General features: G+C 51.0%; 1 protein-coding gene across 1 annotated transcript in view; it reads right to left on the bottom strand.

Moving 5' to 3' along the window:
* Positions 1-918: 918 nt before the first annotated feature.
* Positions 919-19,663, bottom strand: part of Plxdc1 (plexin domain containing 1) — a 55,651-nt gene continuing 36,906 nt past the window's right edge. Inside the window, exons 8-14 of the mRNA XM_005368305.2 lie at positions 17,189-17,284; positions 15,055-15,136; positions 10,619-10,679; positions 8,695-8,827; positions 5,885-5,920; positions 3,384-3,544; positions 919-1,519 (exon numbers count right to left, since the gene is read on the bottom strand). Coding sequence (XP_005368362.1) covers positions 1,400-1,519; positions 3,384-3,544; positions 5,885-5,920; positions 8,695-8,827; positions 10,619-10,679; positions 15,055-15,136; positions 17,189-17,284 — 689 coding nt within the window. The 3' untranslated portion in view covers positions 919-1,399. The remainder of the gene's footprint in view (positions 1,520-3,383; positions 3,545-5,884; positions 5,921-8,694; positions 8,828-10,618; positions 10,680-15,054; positions 15,137-17,188; positions 17,285-19,663) is intronic.

The raw sequence follows: 19,663 nt of genomic DNA, 5'->3' as shown, positions 1-19,663 counted from the left end.
CCCCACAGCCCCTCCCACAGCCCCTGTCCCCACAGCCCCTGTCCCCACAGCCTTCTCTCCTTTGGTTTATGAAGCAGAGCGGGCAAGACATATTTCTGGTTCTGTTTGTCACCGGTGTCCTCTCATGGGTCAATTGTGGAGTGGCTGAACTTTTCTGGACCGGATGTATCCAGGTATCTGCAGACAATCTTCCCTCCTCCCACTGACCCACCTGGAGCTCAGACTTCTTTTCAGGTGCTTCCTTACATGCACAGGAACTGTGACAGAGTGGAGGAGGTTGTGACATATTTATTGGCTGATGGTAGTTATTTGGAGGGAGGGTGAGCGCTGGATTTTCATCGTCCTTTGGAAGCAGATGTGCCCATCAGAGGGACAGAAGTACCTTAAAACCAGGCTAAGTAGGGAGGCATGAACTCCAAGCCCCCAAAGCTCTTTGCAGAGCTGGAGAGCTGGAGGCTGATTTCCAGGTCAAGGTCCCTCCCTCCCACGCCAGGTTTTTCTATTCCTCACCTTCATGGCAACTGTGCTTCCACAGGCTCCAACTGGAGCTCCCCGCTGAGGCAGGGGTGTCTCAAGGAAACCTCTAGCCCCCTGTTTGTTTTTTAATGGCTACAAACCCTCCCTACCCAGGTCAGTCAAGGAGAAATATGAGCCAGGTGAGTTGTTTCTCCCTTTGAAGGAAACTACTGGCATTGACAACAGGCCAGACCAGCAAATAAAGCGGGCACCAGGCACATGGGGGAGTAAGCACCCCACTCATTACTGGCAGCCATGCAAGACCGGCTTGCAAGGTGAAGGCTGAGGAACAGGGCGGGGTGCAGCCCAGGCTGCAGGCTGAATGTTCTGATGTTGGCCCTGGGTCTCTGCAGAAAGGATGAAGCAAAGGACCAAGGCCAGAAAAACAAGAGTTCCCCAAGGTTTTTTTTTTTTTTCCTCGCCTCTCATTTGGTTTGTCTCAAGGGATAAGATAAGAGCTCTCAGATGGAGGGCACTCCTTCTTCAGGCTTCCAGAGCCACAGGGTTTGGAGTCAAGGGTACTGACTCCATAGCTAGGAAGACCACCCCTTGAGTCTACTGACCCTAGAATACAGTAGCCCCAGTAGGGGCTTCAGTGGTCAGGCTGTCTCCAGTGAGGAGGGGCTCTGCTAAAAGCTGCAGTGCAGATCATCGAGAGATCCCAAAAAGGAGGCTTCTCCCACCGGAACAGGGAACTCTGAGGTTAGTGTTCCTTTGCGTTGTTGTACCCCTTTTATCTGGGGTGTGAGGACCAAACTATAGTTTGGGCACCATAAGTCATCGTCTTCCTGGCCCATGGCCAGCTCAGAGGAGGCCAGGAAAAATCCCTTCTCTTAGCTGTGACTTGCTTTCACGCCATCCCCAGGTCTCTGGCCTGATATGCTCAGCACTGCTCGGCCTCCATGAAGCCCTCCTTCTCGTGGCCAGAGGGCTCCACCTCTGTGTAGGTGGAGTGGCTGGGGTGGTTGCGGAACTTCATGGCTGGCCAGTGGTAAGGTCTCCGCTGTAGAGACATGGAAGCAAAGTCAGCGAATACCACCTCTTCATCGGACTCCCCTCCCCTGAGGGCAAGGTTTCCTCTTTTTTTTTTCTTTTACTTTACTTTCTTTCTTTCTTTTTTTTTTTTTTTTTTAAATTTTTGAGACAGAGTTTCTCTGTAGTTTTTGGTACCTGTCCTGGAACTAGCTCTTGTAGACCAGGCTAGCCTTGAACTCACAGAGATCCACTTGCCTCTGTCTCCTCTCTCTCTCTCTCTCTTTTTTTTTTAAGATTTATTTATTTATTATGTGTACAACATTCTGCCCGCACGCCAGAGGAGAGCGCCAGATCTCAGTACAGATGGTTGTGAGCCACTATGTGGTTGCTGGGAATTGAACTTAGTCAGTGCTCTTAACCTCTCCATCTCTCCAGCCCTGCCTCTGTCTCCTGAGTGCTGGAATTAAAGGTGTGCACCACCACTGCCTGGCAAGGTTTCCTCTTACAAGGGTTTTGAAGGAATGGGGGCTCAGGAATAGGGGCTCACTGTGGAGAGACACCTAGTAGTTGGGGCCACTCTCTCAGCAAGATTCCTCTCAAGTAAACCCCGCAGCCACTAGAAACCCAATATAGTCCTGGCTGATCCAGAACTCTCTATGTAGACCAGGCTGACCTTGAATTTGCAGCAATCCTCCTGCTTATACCTCCCAAGTGTTGGGATTATAAGTGTGCAACACCTTGCCCAGCATTTTGAGAAGCAGGTTTGGAAGGAACACATTTTATCCACCATTGTTTGGTTTGCAAAACTGAGCTAGAAGTTTCAACAGCAGACTGGAGACACGAGACTGCAGGAAGGGATGAAGCAGGCTGCAGATGTCCAAATGATCTAGGAGACTCTGAAAATGCCAAGAGGGCCTGCTAGATAGCACAGGTCCTGCATCAGAGTCCATGGGAAACCAAAATGCACATGCCCTACCTTGACCCCACCCTTCCAAGTCCTTGTGGCCTAGGAACCACTGGTCCTTGGTGATACCCAGGTAGGCTATAAATTCAGAACTGGAAAGATGCTGTTTCATTTTAAAAGGCTGAGGGAACCTCCCGGGCCTCTGGGGAACGAGGTCAGTGGGCTTGTGACCCAGGTAGACCCCTCTGGAACCGTCTCAAATGGTCCTTCTTAATCAGGGTTCTGGGGATATTCACTCTGATATATGACATAAGTGCTGTTGGGTTCGCTGAGGGGCACCATCTGCTTGTGACCCCCTAGAGAACAAGGCCAGGGTCACATTCATCTTCACATCCTCAGACATCATTGTTGGGGGTGTGCATGGGTCTCTGGGAATGTCTTCACCAGTCGGATGGGAGCCAGACATTACTGAGCTCTGGCTTGTTGAGGCTTACTTCCTATGATCTACTTCTGTCCCCTCTGGTTTCTGGACCATCAAACCTGCAGCATCCCCAGCTAGAGCTGCCCGAGAGCACAGACCTCATGAGCATTTTGGCTTGTCGGCTATCACCTATGAAGCCCACAGAAGCAGGGAAATATGGTAGCTCCTTCATGACTCTGAATACGTTCAAAATCTCAAATTTGGATACAAGAAGCCGTAGGTCATTAGGGGACAGCCCCCAGCCACTAATAGGACACCTATGACATTTCTGACCGACCTCCTCTAGGGGCTTTCCTAACCTCACAAGTGGAAAAGCAGGGAGACCATGCTCTGGGAAGGGAGGGCACCGATGCTGGATCCCAGGATGATGGGATGGAGTGGAGGAAAGTTCCTCAGGGAGGTGAGGGACGGCATGGGATGGAACGGGACGGAATGGGTTCCGAATGGTGAGGGAAATCCAGACGTGGAAGCTCGCCCGAAGCAGACGCGGGCAAATTCCACACTAACCTCGATGAAGAAGAGTGCAGCATTGGAGTTAGGGTGGCCGCTGATGTAAATCCCAGCCAGGATGATGGCTGCTACCAGGAGCACAGCCAGCACGATGCCCACAATGGTGCCCAGGTGCACAGGAGGGCCCTTGGTCTTCGGGGACAAGTTGTCTTGAAGTCCTGTGGAGATGACAAAGAGAAGCTGGGCCTCAGAGCCTTGGGTTCTGACAGGGTCCCCGAGATGAACACCCCAAACACCCACACTTTCAAACCCACAGAGAGGTACGGTGAGAGTTGGTGGGATGTACATAACAACATGAACATCCTGGCACCTTTGATGCGTTTTTTTAGAATCATTTAGAAGCTTCTCTTAAGTTATAAAGAGGCCACATCAGTAAGCACTTCTGAGGAACTCGCAAAGGGCACGTGATAGTTAGGAGAGATTGGGAGCTAACGAGATGGCTCGGTGGGTAAAGGTGCTTGCCGCTGAGCACTGTAACTTGAGTTTGATCCCTGGGAACCACATGGTAGAAAGGAGAGAGCTGACTCCTGCGAACTGTTCCCTGATCTCCAGAGGGAGGGTAGCATGTGTTCACAGACTACACACATGAAATAAATGTAATTTTAAAAAACTGGGATCTTAGCTCTGAGTGTGGTCTCAAAGGCCCGCAATCTCAGAAGTTAGGAGAAGACAAGAGGGTGAAGAGTTCAAGATCGCATCCTCACCTACGTGGTGAGTCTGAACTCAGCCTGAGTTTGGTGGCGCATGCCTTTAATTCTGGCACTTGGGAGGCAAAGGCAGATGGATCTCTGTGAGTTCAAGGTCTACAGAATGAGTTCCAGGACAGTCAGGATTATACAGTAAGAACCCTATCTAAATAATCATAATAATAATAGTAACAACAACAACAATAATAATGAGTAAAGAGAGATAGGGAATCTAGACTGGCTTCAAACCTATAATCTATCACATTTTAGCTGTGTGACTTTGGGCACATTAGCCTCTGTGAGCTTGTTATCACCTTTGTAGGCAAGGACAATAGCTGTCTAGCTGGGGGTTACTGTGCCATGCATAAAATGACAGAACTCATGCGAAGCCCTGAGAACCTCGCCCAGCATCTCGGAAATCCTGAACTAGTATGAATCGTTTTGATAGCAAGCAACCATAGTTATCTTGTTTCTGTCTGTTGCCTGTGGGATGGTAGGATTACTATCTAGCTCTTAAGAACCACGGGGTCCACTGTGAAATGGGGGTCCCATTTTGCCTGAAGTCAGTGGGATGAGCCAAACCCTCCACAGGAACCTACAAACTGCTGTTAGAGAATATCTCAGGCATTTGAAATATATCCAAAGGGTCATCCAAATTCACCCTTTCTTTTATGTCTAAAGTAACAGAAACACAGAGATGTCATGCCATTTGCCTAAGGACACACAGACAGTGTCGGCTGCTGGGAAGGCGGGTTCCCTAACATTACCTGAGGTGGGTATTTCTGGCTCCCCTACCTAGTGTGGAGGAATGAGCTAAAAAGACAGAGGTGAATGTCAGCAATGGAAACGCCCAATCCTCCTCACGTGGCTCTCGAGTGGGAAGGGGAACTGGAGTGTGAGGCCTTCGACAGGACGTTGACTGCATCAGGATTCTTGCTCACCCCATTTGTCTCTGCCGGGCACTGTGTACACAGAAGAAACCCAGGACAGAGACTATCCGGGCCACTCTAGTGATGCTGTGAAGTGGAAACGTTGAGGGCATACACCCAGGCTAGCCTCTGCTGACTTGGTGGTTCGCCATCGGCCTCTAGCCTGCTGTGATACTCTGATCTGGGTTGTGGTGGATGAGCACGTAGCACAAGCTGGAAGAGTCTGGCCCGGTTCCTTCCCCCTCACACACACCAAGCTTCTCAAACTTATGGAGGGGAAGAATCGTGTCATCTCCACTGGGAGGTATGCCAGACTGCGCTGTGAAAAAGGAGGCTCTCCCGCTGGACTCCCAAGGACACCCCCAGCCTGGAGCTAGAAAGGCATTCCCACGTCCATCCTTGTTGGGCCACAGCAAGAGGGGGGCTTTCCATGACCAGAGAACATTCTCTCTGAGGCTGATGGTAGCCCCCCTCTGGGACCTCTACAGACGGGCCTGGACAACAAACACCTGCATGCTCTTTGCCTGGGAGGGAACCTGGATGTTGAGGAAACTGCTTGCCCCATATAGCTGAGGCCCACAGGGGAGCAGGTCCCCCTGTCACAAGTCCCCCTGTCCCCTGCCAAGTGGCACCAGATCAGCCACTTCCTCAAATTCTTTTCAGGGCAACAGACACAGGAGGCTCCTGGCTGAGACAAGAGGGGTCTAGAGTAGACGGGCTCCATTGACCAGGGGTCTGTGGTGGCAGACCTGCCAACCTCCTGTTCAGCCAGAGGCCTGAGACCCTCGTGGTTTGCTCTTCTCCCTCCCCCACCGCTGTGACTCCTCAGGGTGGACCCCCATCCATTCGTCTGGTGAAGAGGGACAGGCAATTCTGTACTCACCGTCTCCTCCTGCGTAGGGATTCAGCTTGGTGTCATCTTCAAAGAGGACAGAAGGAGCAAGATTAGTGGAATCATTCAGACTTTGTCACCCCAGGTTTAGATGGAACATTAAGGAGCTGTCTTTTCCAAACTTTCCGTTTAGACAGGGGAGATGTCCTGCCCAAAACTATATAGCAGTGTAAGGGATGATTGGGACAACCCAGCTTTTCCTATCTGTGTTGTTCATTCAACAAAAATGAGTGTTTACTATGGGCTGGGCACACTGCGGATAGGGTTAGGGAGACCACAGATAATGGATGGACATGGTCCCCACCCACATGGGGTAGGAAGCAGAGGGGCAGTTAAACACACACAATACCCAGGCTGTAGCTCAGTCACTGAGCACATGCCAAGCATGAGACATGTGGGAAGTTCTGGATTTAGGCTCTAACACGTGCACATGAGCGCGCGCACACACACACACACACACACACACACACACACACACACAAATAAACAAACAAAAAACTCCCAAAATTATAAATAAATAAACTTCACATGATGAAGCTATCTCTGCAGGCCTCACCCAGATCATGGGAATCAACAGTTTCCCACAGGGAGGAAGTGAGTCGTAAACTGGGAAGCAGGGAAGACAGGACAGCCCCCAGTCAAAGAATTTGCCAGCTGTGTATACAGGTGGGCGGAGAGATGAAAGGGGCCAGGCAGCTGGCTGGGATGGGATGCTGTATGGAAATCTTGCCTGGCCTTCTAAGGGGCAGCCGGATGCTGTGGAAGGTTTACAGTGGTCCCCCGGTTTGTTGGCAGATTCCTGGGACTGCAGTAATTTCAGCTCCCTCTCTATTGCCCAAGGTGTACACCAGCGGCTTTCTCAGTCTGTTCTGCGGTCAACCTTCTTCCTGGGGTTTTGCCACACGAGGCAAAGGGAGCCAGGAGTTCCGTGTCTGAGAGTCCCATAGCACTGCAGGCTGTGGCTCTAACCACTTCAACTTGAAACCGTCTTAACAGCACCACAATTTATAGCTTTTCATCCATCTTCCTTCTGGACTTCCACCGTCCAGGCTGCTGGAGACTCTTAGTAGGTACCTTGTTTGTTCACTGATGTTTGAGGCCCTAGTAGTCTCTTAAATGTCACAGCTTCACACTGCAGAGGAAGCTGCTGAAAGTAGCTGGAGAGATGCTCAAGGCCCTTCAGGGCCCTGGTCCTTCCCAGGCTGAGCTGCTGAGCCATTGTCGCTTCTGCCTCCATGTCCATCATCCCCAAACCTCCCCCGAATTCCCCCTCCACTGCATCACCACAGAAAACCCTGCAGAGCTGACCTGGGAGTCCCATCCTCTGCCGAAAACGTTGGTATTTGATACATTGTCGAGTTTTTAGATTAAGTTTGATCTTTATAAACACCGCATTGAACTTTTTATCTCTAATATTAGTTTGGGGCGTTTAGGAGCCTCCTTTAACCCTCACCCAAGCAGAATGCCCTGCTGGCCTCTGACTAGTTCAGGTACTGCCGCATCTCAGGGGACAGTTTGTGTGTTCTCTGTGCCTCACTGTCCTTGACACCCACTTGTCTGCAGCACTGGGATCCCCAAGTGCTTCCACATCTACTCTGTCTGTTCTTCTGGGGTTCTGAAGCATCAAAATGTAGATAACGGAAGAAAACCATAAGAAAAACATATGCTGGGGCCCGGAGAGATGGCTCAGCAGTAAAGAGTGCTTGCTGTCCTTCCAGAGGACCTGAGTGCCAGGGTTTCTCACCTGGAGAAGAGAGTTCACATCGAAGGAGGTATTGCTGGCCACACATCCTGCCCCGCCCTTCCCTGACTGCAGGCTTGTGCAGTGGAACCACTCCCATCCTTAGGGAAGGTGTCAGGAGAGACTTCAGGTTCGGCCATGTGGGCCCTGACTCCTCTCTTCAGAGCTCCCATCATGCTGTTGTCTGTCTGTCCACGGCATCAATAGCTCTTCCAATAAACTCCATACCCCCAGCCATCATCTCGGCATCTCTTCGAGACCTTTCACTACAGCCCAGGCCACACCTATCCTGGTGGACATGAGTGTCCCAGTCTGTCCTACAGAGCCACTGACAGTGGAAGAAAGCCATCTTGCCAGGCTCGTGAAGTATGAGGTGGCTCTCCAGTCAGAGGAAGGAGGATGCAACAGCTATTAAGCTGATAAAGCACATATACCACAGTTGTTCTTAGGCACACGATCAAGATGCAGTTGGCTGTCTGATGGATGGCCAGGATTGTCCAGTGATTGGAACCATAATCCCAGTTAAACTCTTTCTTGTATAAGTTGCCTTGGTCACAGCAATAGAAAAGTAACTAATATACCCCATCTCAGTAAAATAAGTAGAAGAGGAGGGCTAGGCATGTACTGTAGTGATGGAGTGTTTGCTTGGCATCGTGCAAGGCCCTGGGCTTGATCTCAATACCAGAAGAAGGAAAAAAAATGAAGGTTATAGAAAAATAAAATCAGACAATCGTCTCTCACCACTGACTACATGGACAGAGATGTTGTTCTATAGTATAAGTAGCCTCGTGGGTTCTGCAAGGTTACTATTAAGATGGGGTGCTCTAATATCCATTTCCCCTCTCTGAGGGGATCTCTATCTCCCCACGGTCAGTCTTCCCAGCGGTCAGAGCTTCTCCTCTATTGGCTCCCACTTCTCACCAGCAAGACAGCTACGCTGTCTGAGCCTCAGTGCGCTGTCAGCGAAAGACCAGGGCAGACCCTGTCCTGTGACACAGTCTTTGTCAGGAACGGGCAGGCTCTTCCGGGGTGTCTCTGTGCCCCAGGACTTGTGTCTTACCTTCTGTGGTGAGGCTGTCGATGAAGAGGGAGGAAGAGGTGGTACGGTCACCATCGAAGGGGCCGAAGGAGCTGTCGGGAGAGGCTGAGTAGTGGCCTTCATCCTCAAAGTCCTCGCATGTCCTGCCCTCTGCCTGCAAGAGACCCAGCGCTGCTTCCGGACACAGCCAGTCCTGAATGCATCCAAACCTGACACACTCAGCTACTTGGGAGGTGGAGCAGGGGGTGGGCTGGGAGCGGGAGTGGGGGTGGGGGGACTGAGTCCAGGAGTTCAAGGCCAGTCTGGTCATCAGAGGGAGACCCTGTCTCAGAAAATAACCAATATTGAATCTTCCACTTTAATGCGACTTATCTCACAGGGTAATTTATCTGCCAGCGCTTCAAACCATTCTCTGAGGAGGGCTGAGATCCAATCTTTTTCTCTGTGTCACAGTCCTGGCTGTTCTGGAACTCACTCTGTAGATCAGGCTGGCCTCAAACTCACGGAGACACCTTCCTTTGCCTCCCAAGTGCTGGTATTAAAGGTGTGTGTCACCACCACTTTGCAAGAGGTCAATCTTAAATAAATAGATAAAATCTTAACAGTCCCTGGCTGGGTGCCAACACTCAGAGGCAGAGGCAAGGGGATCTCTGTGAGTTTGGGGGCATCCTGGTCTAAATAGTGAGTTCCAGCACATCCAGGACTACATAGACTTTGTCTCAAAACAAACCAAAACAAAATAAATAAACAAATGATAATATCTTAATAGTCACTAACAGCCAATGTCAGATGTGGCTGGCTTCTCCACCCCATTTATCAATTTAGTGTATGTTATCTATTTAGAGTATGTGACCGTCACAGGAAGCACATGAAGGTCAAAGAACAAACCACAGGAGTCTGCTTTTGCCATCTATCATGTGGGTTCCAGGAATTGAACTCAGGTTCTGAGCCTTGGCAGCAGGCACCTTTCCTCACTAACCCATTTTGCTGCCCCAATTATTTTTTTCCTAAGTCAGAGAAAGATGAGAACATGGCAAGGAAGCCTGAGGCCTCGTGTTTAAACATTGAGCCTGGTACTTTGTCGTGGTGAAGATCAGGCCAACTCTTTAAACTTCTCTGTGCCTCAGTTTCCCCTCTCGTCAGTGAGGGCCTTGGTCCCCAGGTTTTTGGGTCATGTTTAATAAGAGCAAGTACAGAGCAGTGAAGTGTGCCTGGCTTAGAGCAGGAAGCCACGTGAGTTCTAGGCTAGCCCAGATCACAAAGGGAGACCTATCTGAGAGGGCACGGGAGAGGGGTGGTACCCGGATAACATCACCTGTTCATGCCCACGTGAGGTTTTTCTAGAGTCTAGAGCAGTGGGTCTCAACCCATGGGTCGCGTCCCCTTAACAAACCTCTATCTCCAAAAATATTTACAGTTCATTAATAGTAGGAAAATGACAGCTATGAAGAGCAACGAAATAATTTGATGGCTGGGGTCACCACAGCACGAGGAACTGTATTAAAGGGTCGCAAGCATGAGGAAGGTTGAGAACCATTGGTCTAGAAGGAACCTGGAACCTGGATAGGAATCCAAGTAGGAGGTTCCTGGAACAATCCCCCTCACTCCCAGAATGACCGCCTCCCTCAAAATCAGAAGGGATAGAGTGACAGTGGCCCCCAGAAGAGTCGGTTGTGGCCAAGGTGAGTCATAACACCCCTTCCTCTGCAGTAAGAGCTGCCTGCTCACGGCCACATCACTAGATTGACTAGACTCTAGGGCTCAACGAGCCCTGGAAAACCCTCCAAAGTGGCTCAGAGCAGAACAGAAAGCCTATCTGGGGTGAAGGGGAGGATGAGGCCGTCACAAACCAAAGCCAGCTTGAGGAGCGTTATCAGGGGGCAGATTCCTCTGGCAGCATCCCTTCTCCCAGCGGGGACTAGAGCAGATCACTCATGGGTCTCACCTCCTGGGCACAACCGTAGGCCAACCACTCCTGGCGGTAGCGGTCAAAGCCGCTGGAGCATCTATAGGGGAAGCAAATACGGAGATGTGAGGGGTTCGGAAGGGAATCCCTCCCCTCTCGCTTACCCCTCTACTCATTAACAGTCCTGCAAGGGTAGTAAGGGGAGGGGTTCAGCTCCAGGCTGGCTGGCTAGGCTCCAGAAGGCCACTGCACAGGTGCCCTGGGCAGGAGATGATTATGAGATTTTTATGTCCTCTACTTCTTCCTTCTGCCCCAGCTTCCCAGATCAAGGCTTTCTCTGCCCAGCAGTGTCTGTGTGTGCAGGACGCTGGATGCTCTCAGGGTCCTTTTAATTCTGTACTGAGAATCTGGGATGTCCATGCCTGTGCTTTCCATTGGAGAAAACCTTGTTCAGTCAGGTCTCTCCATCACTACTGAGGCATCAGATTATGTAATGTAGCCAACTCCCTCTGTGTAATCACAAGACAGCAATAAGAACAGTGTCAGAGACTGACATGGGTCTCTGGAGAGGACAGGAGACACCAAGGATTTTCCTAGGGAGAGGGTGGGGCACACGCATGAACCCGAGCTCGTTCTTCGCAGCATCCTGCTTGAATTTCCATTCTTCGTTATTGCTGCCAGAAGAAGCCAGCCACTAAGCCTAACACGACCCAAGCATATCGCCATGGAAGAATAACATCCTAAACCACGAGCGCAGAGAAAGAATTCTCAGTGAGTTAATCCAGTCCCAGCAGCTGCCATGTGCCCACACCCCGTGAGATCAAGGCGATGTTTCCAGAGGGCCATCCAGTGAGGCCTCCAGAGGCTAAGCTGGCCCAGCCACCATCCTCTCCCTTTTTAGGGGATGGAGGACAAAGAGCAGTCTGCAGGCTGGAACTCAGGCTTCTTTGATGATGCTGCAGATTCTTTAAAGACTAAGTTGAGCCAGGTGGTGGCAGTGGTGAACACCTTTAACCCCAGCTCTCTGGAGGCAGATGCAGGAAGACCTCTGAGTTCAAGGCCAGTCTGGTCTACAGAGTGAGTTGCAGGACAGTCAGGGCTACACAGAGAAACCTAGTCTCAGAAAACAAAACAACAAAACCAAAACCAAAATACAAAAGACTGAATCTTCATGCTGGTTGTGGTAGTGTATGCCAAAGAAGCAGCTCAAAGCCAGCCTGGTCTACATAGCAAGTTCCAGACAAGAGGACCCAGGTTCCATCCCCAGTCTGTGCCTCCAGTTCCAGGGGATCCCATGCCCTCTTCTGGCTTCCAAGGGCTCCAGGAATGAACATGGTACACAGACATACGTTCAGGAAAAGCACCCATATTCACAAACAAAACAAAACAAAACAAAAACAACAAAAATCAAAAACTACCCCAACCCTGAGTCTCCCATTTAGGTTTAACGATACATGTTAAGTCTCAGGCTAGCTAACACTGTCTCGGAGAAGAATGTGAGAACGGGCCGTTTACTGAGTGTGTCTTGAATATCTGGTGCAGTCTGCCACTGCACCAGGCTCATCTCAAGGAACCCTCACAATGACATGGTAAGATGAGAATTATGACCATCATCTCCTGGGCAATTCCAGGGCCAAGGCCACCCCAGATTCCACTGTGAGTCAAGGGGACAAGTGGGGATCAGGGTAGGATAAAAGGAAACTACCTGCCGTGGTCCATGAAGGTGTTCTTTACAGAGCATGGGAGCAGAGAGGCCTTGAGTGGCTAAAGAAGGCAGAGTGAGTGGGAGAGAGGGGAGAAGAAGCCCACTGGTGTCCCCAGTGCACTGGCCCTGCCCTCTGGCTTTTCAGGGAACTGGGATCAGCTCTCATTTGGAGCTGAGGCTCCAGAGAGCTGGCTGCTGGAAGTTTTTGCTGGAGGGAGTTCAGCGCCGTGGGTGTCTGGCTGGGCTGGGTGGTTTCAGCTCCCTTGTACCCTCTGCTGAGGCATTCCTGTTTTGTCACAGAGATAGAGCCCACCACCGAAGCCCCTACATTTCCCAACCTGGCCAGCATCTTCACATTCGGGGGCTCCAGCTCCTATTCCACCATCTAGGTTTGGGTGTGGCCACTCACTGGGGGTGGTGAAGGGAGGGTTTGCTTTGTCTGGCCCATTTTCCTAGGGCTCAGCACGAGCTGGATACTGAGTCATGCCTGGCAGCAGCCCCCAGATCCCAGGGATCATGTGAGGTCGTCTCAAGTATCACCCCAAGGCTCATAAAATGCTGCTCAGCTTTGAAAATGCATGAGATGAACTAAAAAATCAGGCTCCTGGGATCTTGTTCCCTGGGGATCAGTACACAACTGAAGGTGACCTTGAACTCCTGCTGGTCCTACCCCATCCTCTCAAGTTCTGGGATTATAAGCAAGTGCCACCATGCCCAGATAGCTTTTTTTTAAAGATGTATTTTATTTTTATTTTACATATATGGATTTTTGCCTGTGTGTCTGTCTGTGTACCACATGTGTGCAGAGCCTGCAGAAGTTGGAAGAGGGCACCAGATCCCTGGAATTGGAATTGCAGACAGTTGTAAGCTATTGAATGCTGAGACTTGAACCCTGGGTCCCTCTGGAAGAGCAGCCAGTGCTCTTAACAGATGAGTCATCTCTCCAGCCCTGGGCTGGCTTTTTAAGTTTTGGTTTGGTTTGGTTTTGAAGCAGGGCCTTAATATGTAGCCTTGGATATCCTGGAACTCACTATGTAGATCAGGATGGCTTTAAATATCATAGATATCCACCTGCCTCTGTGTTCTTTTTTTCTTTTTCTTTTCTTTTCTCTCTCTCTCTCTCTCTCTCTCTCTCTCTCTCTCTCTCTCTCCCTCCCTCCCTCCCTCTCTCTCTCTCTTTTTTTTTTTTTTTTTTTTTTTTTTTGAGACTGGGTTTCACTGTATAACATCCCTAGCTATCCTGGAACTAGCTCCATAGACCAGGCTGGCCTCAAATTCAGAGATCTGCCTGCCTCTGCCTCACGAGTGCTGGGATTAAAGGCGTGCACCACCACCGCCCGGCTTGCCTCTGTTTTCTAAGTGCTGGGATGAGAAGCCTATACCACCACATCCAGCCCGGTTGCTCTTTTTACCAAGTCTTCTAGGTGGTTCTCACAGTTCACAGGAAGTAAAGCTTTGCTCCCAGAAGACAATTAGGGGGTCTATGCCACCCATTTCCCCTGGGGCTCCGTGCTGCTAAGGGCTCTGGATGCGTTTGGTAAAGTGCTATCTAACACCACTTGAGCTGCGGTGACAGTGTGTGCCCTACCCATGCCTCCCTGAGTCACACACTCTGGACCATTTCATAGGGTAAAGAATTAAGGGAAAGGGAAGGACACACCTCGGGGGCCGAGGTCCCTGGCATCCCATCCCAGATGCTCTCTGATGGGTGCCTTGGTGTCTCCTGTGACAGGCTGGCAGTCTATAGGATCAAGAGCTTCTATTTCTGCCCTGGGATGCCGGAGAGGAGCAAAGGAAATGCTGACCACTGCACAACCGCTGCTTAGAGACTTTAGAGACTATAATTTTGCAATTTTCAAGATGGCCTTAAAGGCTCTTGGAATTTGTGGGGCTTCCCACTCTTAGGAGAGTCAGCGTCCCCAAAGGAGTCCTTTCCCTCATCTCCTGCCACTATTTATCTTGGCTAGAAGAACTGAGGTTGGATTACAAGCCTAATTGGTGAGGGGATGATTCCAGAACAAGGACTGGAAGATGCGTTGGGTTTAAGAACTGCATCTCATCCAGAATGTCCTGAGCTTCCGATACCTGCAGCATCCATGCTCCTGGTTTTCAGGAAATCTGTGGCAGCCCAAGAGGACAGTGGCGGGGGGGGGGGGGTGGGGGCATGGAGCTCACCCATCAGTGACGAGCTTTACGTCATGGCCTGCCACATAAATGAGGCTAGAATGCAGGCCTGGGCCTGGCGGTGATGGTACACACCTTCCCAGCACTCGGGAGGCAGAGACAAGTGGACCTCTGTGAGTTTGAGGTCAGCCTGGTCTACAGAGTGAGTTTCAAGACAGCCAGGGCTACAAAGAGAAACCTTGTCTCAAAAACAAAAACAAACAAACAATAACCACAGCAAAAATTCAGACCTGGGGTCTCCCTGGAAATCTTGACACAAGAGCCAGTGATTCTGGAGTGACCACAGCTCTGAAGCCCTGGCCCAGAATGAGCTGGCTTTCCTGGGAGATCTACAGTCTCTGGAGTCTCCAAATGATCTTCCTGAAGCTTGGCCACCCCAGGCCTTACTGTGCCACACAGCCACCTGGAGCAGGTGCAAGCCTTGAGAGAAACTTACTTGTGACATTCTTGTCCTAAAGACCCAGAGCAGCACTGGACAGAGACCCTAATGCCAGCAGACAGTGGGCAGTGTGGTCTGAGGCTGTCAGTGGGCCCTGGCCACCCCTCATAACCCCACCTCACCTCCGTGTGTAACCTGGACACAAACCTCTGTAAGACGTGGCACCAGCTGCAGTTGAAGGTCAGGTTTGAGGACATGCAGGTGTCACAGCTCCGATGTTGGAGGCAGGCTGCAAGAGAGGAAACTGCTGCTGTCGGTATGACGTCACTGCTTCTCCTGAATTCTGTCCTTCCTGAACTGCAGTGCCTCTGACTTGGGTGGGCATGGAAGGTCATTATTGTCTCTCTTGCTTTTGTTGTTATGTTTTGAGACAGTAGCTCTCCCTAAGTAGTCCTGGCTGTCCTGGAGTTTGCTATGCAGACCAGCCTGCCCTTAAACTCACAGAAATCCTCCTGCCTCTGCTTCCTGGATGTGCTCAGATTATTGGAGAGCCATTCCTCTTTCCCTTTCTTTCTTCTCTCCAGCCCTCCTGGTTATTGGTCCCTGGGATGGCTGGTCTTCATTATCTACTTGACTGGATTGTGGATCCCCTAGAAGAAACACTTCTGAGGGTATCTGTGAGGACCCCACCCAGAGAGGCACAACCAAGGACAAAGATCCACCCTGAATGTGGGTAGAACAGTTGGTGAGTTGAAGCCCAGCGGGTTGGGGACCCAGGAACCCCGACTGCTGACCCTATGTGAGCTGCTTTTACCACACCAGTCTCCACTATGAAGGACTGTACCCTACCCTCCCTTTCTTTCTAAATAATTTTTTTTTTAATTTTTAGGTGCATTGGTATTTTGCCTGCATGTTTGTTTTCTGTAACTGGGGTTGCAGACAGTTATGAGCCACCATGTGGGATGTGGGTGCCGGGAACTGAACCAGGGTCCTCTGGAAGAGGAGTCAGTGTTCTTAGCCATTGAGCAATCTCTCCAGCCCCTTCCCCTCCTTTCTTAAGCTGCTTTTGTCTGGTATTTTGTCACATCAGCAAGAACAATAGCCAATACAGGACACTCATATGCCCTGGGAGTCAGGAATATATGGAAACTGTGGGCAGGAGTTTTCCTTACCCCATTTCACAGGGGAACTGAGACTTGGCGTCTTGCAGTTAAGAATGGCAGGTCTGGGTTTGAACCAGGGCCTGGCTGAGCCTGGAGTCAGAATGTTCAGTCTGCCCAGCTCCCAGCCTCCCTCCAGTCTCAAGAGACACATTCCTAGGCTGGCTCTGTACTGCTGGGGCAGCTGAGCCTGGAAATTCTTGCTCCTGATTTCTAGGACTTGAGGTTTAATTCCCCCCAAAGACAGAATCTCCCTATACAGCCCAAGATATCCCTGACCTCAATGCCCTCCTGCCTTAGCATCTCAAAGAGAATTACAGACCAATATCACCATGATCCCAATGTCTACTCTTACAGTGGTCTTTGGGAAGCCCCTGTTTCCCAGGCCTTTGGGCTTCTAGCCTCAGTGGAGAATGACTGTGACCTGGGTTGTGTCCTCATCCTCTGACAGCCCTGGGAGAAGACACCTGCCTGAGATCGGGCTGAGATGGGGCCCAGGACTCATGACAAAACTTCCTTTTTCTTTCTCTGCTATCTGTTCCCAGAACTTCCAGGGAAGAGAAAAGTGCTTGGGGTGGGGACAGGGGAGGTTGTAGGAGACACAAGAAATGTCACAGAAGGCTGGTGAACAGCTACAGCCTCAGTTGTCAGCAGGAAGACTCGTGAGACAAGAGAAGGAACAAAATCCTCTAGAAAAATAGGATTCTGGACCCGGGGCAGTAGCACACGCCTGTAGTCCCAGTTCTTGGGAGGCAGAGGCAGGAGGATCTCCACAAAGGAGAAACTAGCCTTGGCTACATAGCAAGCTCCATCTCAACCAAGGCTGCCCAGTGAGGTAGCCTCCAGGGACATCTATCTCCTCTAGGGGTGAGTAACCAAAGATCTGGAGCCCTGTCCAAGCAGGCTCGGCTCTCTGGGCCTTCAGGTATGTATCCCTAGCAATAGATAGCATTGATTAGACATAAACCTCACCCCAGGCCTGGGTGAGCTGGTCTATGTCAAGGTTGCCACTTCTGTACTCAACTTGGCCTGCGTGGCTCCAACCCTGATTACAGCTTTGCAGGACCAGAGAAGTTAGGTGACTGTGTCCCCAGGGATCAGAGATAGAGTCTGAGATCAGAAGCCGGCATTTTTTAGTCTAAAGCATGTTCCAAAACAGCAGGCTGCCCGCCCCTCCTCACTTGGCAATGGGGTGAACTCCACGGCCGACATGTTGGTTATCCTGCTGGAGTCCAGTTCAACGCGGTGGTACTCGAAAATGGTCCGTCTCCGAGACTCTAGAAAAGTAGAGTTTGTCGTTTATATCAGGAGCATGTCATAGTCAGAGGTCCCCAAGCCTGTGCCCAGCACCCCAACTGAGGTTAGTATGCAGCCAATGAGGAGAAAGTGAACCCGGCAGCCTGGGATGATGGTGCTGAAGCTGCAGGGAGACTGAGTGTGAGGGGCTGACCTTGGGAGGAGAGCCTTCTGTGGAAGGCAGGCTGAACTGGGGCTGACCATGGGAGGAGAGCCTTCTGTGAAAGGCAGGCTGAACCTGGGGGGAGTCAGGACCTAGGACATCCTCCTCGTGCTTGGGTGACATTCACAGCCGCTGCTTATAAGCCCACAGGTTGGTCTAGCCTCTCTGGTGTCCAGTGCACTCCTGCAGACCTGGCTGACTCCTGCAGACCCAGCTGAAGGACTACTTCCTCAGGGCAGAGCACCTAGGCGGCTCTGCTCCACTCAGGCCCAGTGCTTCCCCCACACTGCCTTACTAACTTCTAACTGGACAAGTGACATCCTAACTGTGAACTTGACCCCAGGGAATGCTTGACAAAGGTTCACAGACAGACAGGCTGCCCAGTCTGTCCATGCCCCAGCTCTCCCCTCGTGGTAGAGGCTTAGGCAAGATTCAGGACCATGGAGAAAGAGAAGCCTTTGCCAGGAGGTGGGCTGTATAGGGAAGTGAGATTGGCCACCTTGCCCAGGTGACCTTGGATGAGAGATTTAGGCTCAGTAAGCCACACCGAGAAATTGGTAGAGTTAAACCTTTACCAATGGGGATGTTTTGAGGCATTGGGGTTTTATTTGTTTTAGTTGTTTTGTGGTTTTTCTTGAGAAAGAGTCTCACTAGGTAGCTTTGGCTGGTGGACTGAAACTCAATCTGTTGACCAGACCAATCTTGAACTCACAAAGATCCCTCTGCCTCTGTTTCCAGAGAGCTGGGATTAAAGGTGTGCACCCCCACTAGCCCTGGCTTGTTTTGAGGCTTACAGAAGACAAAAACTTGTGAGCTTCTCTTTCCTCTCAGTCCTGACTCATCTTTTTTGTTTTCAGCTGAGATTCTGAGGCCCGTGCAGACCCTTCAAACCCCGCTCTAACCAATGTTTATAAACGAACATGGAAAGGAAGGGTACCCCACTTGTTCCCTTCTCCCCTCCCTCCCCTCTGGGCCTCCGCCCTCCGCCCCCACTCCCCGTTCCCCCATGGCATATTTCATGTCAGAGAACCTCTGCCAACTTCAGCAGTGTCCTCCCACTTTGGCAGTCTCTGTCCTGACCCTTGGCTAGCAATCTGAACGTCCTTCCTGCCTTTGCCCTCCAAGCCTCTGCCATCCCCACCGCCGCCTGACACCCTGCTGGCCCCACCAGAAAGCAAGGCAAGAGGAAACACTGCTGTCCATGTTCAGTGGCAGGCGGTCTTGGGGTCCAGGCAAACACTCTCTCAGGGCAATTCAGAGAACGCTGATCCCAGATCTCCCTCCCCACCCCACTTACCCCAAGCTCACACATCCTACTGGCTCTCTGGGTCTGCTGGGGGACCTTGACCTTCCTTTCCCGCCAGGGAAGATGACCACCCCAGGCCTGGGGCACTTTCTTTCCTTGGGGACTCCTGCTTTGGAGGCAGATGGTTGTTTTTTTGGCAGATGGTTTATAATGAGATCCAGGCTCCTGCTTCTTCCTCCCTTCCCTCCATCCCAGGCTCATCCACAGGCAAACAGTGGCGGAAGGAAGGGTCCAGACCTCCAAGGGATTACTGCCCTGTAGGCTCTGACAGAGGTAACATCAGATGCCTCAGGCTGAGCTGGAAGGGAGCCAAGACGTACTGTCCCACCATTCATTTCACAAGTGGGGAAACTGAGGTGCAGACACATTAATCCATGGACAGATAAATTTTTTATAACCACCTTTCCAGCCAAGCCTACCCACAACCTCAAATAGAAAACACCTTCTGCAGTGGAAAGGGAAAATTACGCAAGAGCCCAGCACCACCGTGAAAGCCTTCAGTTACTCATCCGGTATGTAGGTGTGGGCACCTGCTAAATCCTGAGCGCCCAGCAATGTGACAGCCACCCCGGGGCCAGTCTAGCCAGCTCATGTCAGAGTTCCCGAATCTGGACCGTCTCATTTGCCGTGGCGTCCTTCTGGAGTTGGTGGGCAGCTGCCACTGCTCACTGCATGTTAGAGGAAGACGTGAGAACAAGGAGATGCTGTGTGTCCTTCTAGCTGCATCACGTATGTGTCTTTTACATGCTCTCATCTATGTGTATCATCTGTTCAAAGACAGGTAGCTTTTTTTTTAATCCGAGGGGCAGACTTAAAACACAGGATTCAGCTAGGCATCCTGGTTCATGCCTGCAATCCCAGCACACACAGGATTCAGCTAGGCATCCTGGT

This window comes from Microtus ochrogaster, unplaced genomic scaffold (genome assembly GCF_000317375.1).
Source record: "Microtus ochrogaster isolate Prairie Vole_2 unplaced genomic scaffold, MicOch1.0 UNK31, whole genome shotgun sequence".
Lineage (NCBI taxonomy): Eukaryota > Metazoa > Chordata > Mammalia > Rodentia > Cricetidae > Microtus > Microtus ochrogaster.
The sequence above is the reverse complement of the archived record's forward strand: the minus strand, read 5'-3'. Positions and strand labels throughout refer to the sequence as shown.